General features: G+C 60.0%; 1 protein-coding gene across 1 annotated transcript in view; it reads right to left on the bottom strand.

Annotated features, from left to right (window-relative positions):
- The window catches only part of TRAPPC12 (trafficking protein particle complex 12), a 35,569-nt gene that overhangs the window by 14,533 nt on the left and 16,253 nt on the right, over positions 1 to 4,783 (bottom strand). Inside the window, exons 6-7 of the mRNA XM_025045785.1 lie at positions 3,689 to 4,072; positions 37 to 427 (exon numbers count right to left, since the gene is read on the bottom strand). Coding sequence (XP_024901553.1) covers positions 37 to 427; positions 3,689 to 4,072 — 775 coding nt within the window. The remainder of the gene's footprint in view (positions 1 to 36; positions 428 to 3,688; positions 4,073 to 4,783) is intronic.

Genomic DNA, 4,783 nt, shown 5'->3' with positions numbered 1-4,783 from the left:
GGGAGGCGGGGAGCGGGCCGCCCGGCGCCGGCCTACCTTGCTGCAGACGGCCTTCAGCCCGTGCAGCCGGTCCAGTGACTCCTGGGGGTGGCCCAGGTGCTGCTGCAGCTCGGCATGGAGGACCCGCATGGAGAAGGGCACCATGGAGCCTGCAATGGAAGCCAGAGCCGGGTGAGCCGTCGGCCGCGCGCGCCCCGCCAGCCCAGGGACGCCAGGCCCCTTGGCTTCCCTCCCGGCAAAGATGGCGGCAGTGCCGTGGAGCGCGCACTGCAGCTCTCCGCGGAGCCGGATGTGCGTATGGTCCAGATCAGGGGTCCCCAAGCCCCGGGCAGCGGCAGGTGGGCGGTGGGCCAGCGAGCACAGCGTCGTCTGCGTTGGTATCTGCTCCCCAGCGCCAGCATCACTGCCTCGGCCCCACCTGACCATCGGGCGTTAGGTGCTCATAGGAGCACCGGTCCCTGGTGCCACAAAGGTTGGGGACCGCTGGTCTGGATAATCACCAGGAGACGGGGCGTCTGCTGTTCTTGCAGCTGCATCTCATCCGTGTGGGAACCACAGATGAGTGACACGGCAGCACCTCACACTGCCTCTCTCGGGTCTGGGAGCCCTCGCCTCCCCGTGTCCGAGTCATCTGGAAGTGAGACCCTTGCTGCCGAGGAGCCTCAAGCTCACGAGGAGCCCCTCGCCCTCTCCTGCAGGGACGCGCCTCAGAACAGCGCTGGTCAGACCCTGCGGGAACAAAGCTTCCTCGTGGGTCCGTTCTTCCGGCAGATGCCACGTAGTCATGACCTGCCAAGGCCCCGGCTGGTCTAAGCGCTAGAGAAGCATCCTCAACAACCGTTTAGAAAGCACGCGACGAAGACGCTCCCGCGGAACTCATTCACACGGTCCCTCGTGGCCCTGTGGTGCCGTGAACCCACTGCCACCGCGAGGTCAGACGGGAGGCGTCAGCCTGAGCCGGGCCTCTGCACAGGGCAGTGACAAATGAAAGGACAGCAGGGAAATGTCACGCTAGTGGGGTCCGCCACTTCCCTCAGCAGGGGCTGAGCTGCTCCGTGCCGTGGCGACGCCTGGGCCTCCGGCCGCCTGTGTGCTGGGTGGACCGCGCCCTCCCTGGGCCGCTCCGTCTCCCTCGAGGCCCACGTTCAAAGGGGCTGGCCTGGCATTTCTGTCTCGCTCTCGAGTTACACGGGTCCTCTGCTGGGGTGACTGCTCTGCACGTGCCGGTGTCCCTTCCACTGCTGGACCTCGGGACACAGGGCCGTGGGCGTCTGTGCCTGGCACAGAACACAGCGTTGCGCCTCTGGAAACCAGCGTCTCCTCAACGGTGCCTTTGTGAATCAGAACGGTCGGGGCAAGGCCTGGAGCCACGTGTCCCGCACGAGGCATTTAAACGGCAGCTCGGGGGTGTCCCTGGGACCCGGAGCAAGGAGGAAAGCGCAGGACCGGCCGGGGGCACATCACCCTGCACGAGTGTGCGGTGGCCGCGCCCGACACGGGCGGGAGGCGGAAGCCAGGCCGCGTTGCTGCAAGGCATCTGTGTGGGACACAGGACAGGCCGGGACGGGCCTCTGGCTATGCCTCTGATGGCGAAAAGGGACCCCAAACTGAGCTTTCCGTGCCTTTAACGATCTTTTCTAAGGAAAGACTGGAAGTCAAGCCCATGACAACGGTGAGCAGAGGGGCTGACGGCCTTCTCTTCTTGGGGAAAGCATGCTTCTCAGGACGGAGGCTGTGTCCCTGGTGCTGAGCAGTGGCCTGGACCTCCAGCCTGATCCCAGCACGTTAACCGAGAAGCTGCGTCTGACACGGGAAACGGCGCTGGAATCGGGGCGTTTACCTGTCAACCATCGTATGTGGTTACGTGTCACTACAAGTTCCCAAACCTAGAAGTGTGCATTTCACGACTGTGGAGGGAGGGCAGAAAGGACGCAGGGCCCAGCGACACACCACCTTTGCTCACACAGAGGGGCGAGGGGGAACAGATTAAGCGTCCGATTAAAGTGTTTGTCTCATCAATTTTAGTTTGATTTGGCGATCCAGAAGGATCGAGGTCTGAAATAAGATTTCAGACAGATCATTAGAGTTCTAATAATTTAAACACAAAAATCCGAATTTAGAATTGGAAGAGGCCTGCATTTCTCAAACGATGCGCTGAAAATAATCAGAACACTCTCTTTTGAACCGAATGAGAATGCCAGACAAGACGCAGGGGGAGGTGCTGGGGGCTGGGAAGATCTCCCTGTGCTACGAGAGGCTGAAGTTACCTCCGTCAGGGATGGACACGTTAACTGAACCCGAACGGACGCTTCGTTGTTTTGAAGATAAACATATGACGAACACATGCAACACAGAGAGACCCTGAATGTGAACCACAGACGTTTGCTAGTGACGTATCAACACGGGTTCCCCAACGTGATGAACGTGCCACAGCACACAAGGTGTCAGACGACACGGTGCACCGCCTGGCGATGTCAGCACGAGCCCTGTGGGGAGAAGCACTCTGTCCCAGAGCGGCCATCAGAAAAATAAAAAATAATTTAACGGAACGCAAATCAGAGCGAGGCTACTCCCGGCTCGGGAAGACAGGCTCTCGACAGGAAGCGACGTGTGGCGTTTGGTGACGCCCCGAGCACAGTAATTCTGAAGCTGTCAGCGGTAAAGACGGCCAGAAGCACTCACGGCCTCGGGAGTGGACAGTGTCACGTGCCCTCCGCCCCAGAGGCGGGAGGCAGTGGCTCCAGAGAGGGCCGGGGGCCCCCTGGGCTGTGCGACGAGGCCCCACTTCCCCTCGTGCGGCCCGACATCTTCCACCCACACGACCTGCCCTGATGCTCTGCTTCCTGAGCCGCGTGGCGATTACACGTGGAGCGCTGGGCGGCCAAGTGTCACCCAAGTGTCAAATCTTCGGTGAGTCCCGTAGGGACATGCTGGACTTCAGGTTCAGGAGGAGGTTCGGGCACCGCCGGCTTCTCAATCCGGGACCTGGGCACAAGCCTTCTCAGCCCACGAGTGGAGTCTGAGCACAAGCTGGATGCCGACCCAGTGTGCGGGAAGAGGCAAAAACGGGTGGGAAGGGAGCCGAGGACGGGGGGACGGAGGCGGGCGCGAGGAAGGCCGCACACCTCGGACCCCCGAGCTCAGCGACCGAGTCGGCCCTCTGCTCAGCGCTCAGGGCCGTCGCTCTGCGGGGCAGAGGGAGCTCACTCCCTGTCCTGGGAGAGGACGAAAGGGTTGAGTTTCAGAGAAACACACGAGACCACGACACTGTTCCTTTCTCAGATACCAAATAAAACCACCGTGATGTTCACTCGGATCCATTACGTCATCTCACGAATGCTCTCCATGGATGAAATGATGCCCGATGTTTAAATAAAACGTATTAAAGCTCATTCATAAAACGTATTTGTTGGCATCGTTATAGCTTCCTTTTAAAGCGCATTTTAATGACTTGTTTGTTTGTATACTACGAACTGAAACGAAACGAACGAATCGAAACCTTACGTTTTCCGTGTTACTCCATGTGATGCCCGATGTTTAAATAAAACGTATTAAAGCTCGTTCATAAAACGTATTTCTTGGCATCATTATAGCTTTCTTTTTAAAGCGCATTTTAATGACTTGTTTGCTTATATACTACGAACTGAAACGAAACGAACGAATCAAAACCTTACGTTTTCCGTGTTACTCCACAGAACGAGACGAAAATGCGTAAGCGCCCCCCACGCCGCTGCGGATGAACGTGTGCACGTTCCAGCTGAGCGACGTGCGTGATTCACGCTTACTGCAAATCCCACTGCCTGACGGTGCCTGGCCGCTGCCTGCTCCCCCTCCCTGCTCCAGGGGCACCCGCACCTTTCCAGTCTGCTCGTCCCGGGGGCGGGGTGTCCCCGAGGTCGAGGGAAGGCTGACGGGGGCTTCCACGCCTGCGCACGAGGACTTGCTCCTCACTCCACAGGCAGCTCCGGTCAGCTCCGTCAGACCGGTCCTCAGGGCCGAGTGACGAGTGCGGCCGGCCACAGGCGCCACGGCCCCGGCTGCGACCGCGGCTTTGGCGCACAGGGCGTTGGGGCTGGAGTCGGGTGGCGCTGCAGGGAAGAACGGCTCCTAGTCCCGCTCGGCCCCCAGAGCCGGCGCACGACGCGTCTCCTGACGATGACTCACGGGGACCTCGACAGAAGGGGCTGGAGCTGTCGTGCGCAGGGCGCCTTAAGGCGTCAAGAGGCGGACGGGGTGCTCAACAGCTCTGAGTTTCTGCCAGCAGCGGGCACGACACCTACCAGCATCAGCTGCCGGTCCCCAGGCCCCGCGGAGGGACAGCTGTCTGCCCACGAGGGTCATCACGTGAGGGGGGGTCGGCTATACTCGGGCAGAGGAGGAAGAAACGCTGGCTTTTTTCTTTTCCACGCTGAAGGGAAACACAGCTGTTCTTTGTAAGAAGTATGAGAACATCACCTCCTGACCCTCAAAGCCGCGGGCACCACTGATGACACAGGGACGTCCCGGATCTCCCACTGGACAACGGCAGCAGAGGTGCCCGTTTTGAGAGTGAAGTTTGCTTATTGCCTCTATGGAAGGGATGGACCTCGAATGGCCCGGAAGTGTAGATGGGAGAGGAACAGTTAATTTACAAACTAGACGAGTGCCCCAAATAACCAGGGGGTGCCCGGGCCTCTGCCATTGCCACCTTTCAAAGTGGCAGGCTTGCCGGAGGGCAGGGGCTCCCCACACGCCCTGGAGTCGGATGCGTGACGCGGTCCTGACGGCCGGCGCTGCTTCCGCG

The sequence above is a fragment of the Pteropus alecto genome, unplaced genomic scaffold, assembly GCF_000325575.1.
Source record: "Pteropus alecto unplaced genomic scaffold, ASM32557v1 scaffold61, whole genome shotgun sequence".
Taxonomy (NCBI): domain Eukaryota; kingdom Metazoa; phylum Chordata; class Mammalia; order Chiroptera; family Pteropodidae; genus Pteropus; species Pteropus alecto.
Note: the sequence above shows the minus strand (reverse complement) of the source record. Positions and strands in the feature narration are given on the sequence as shown.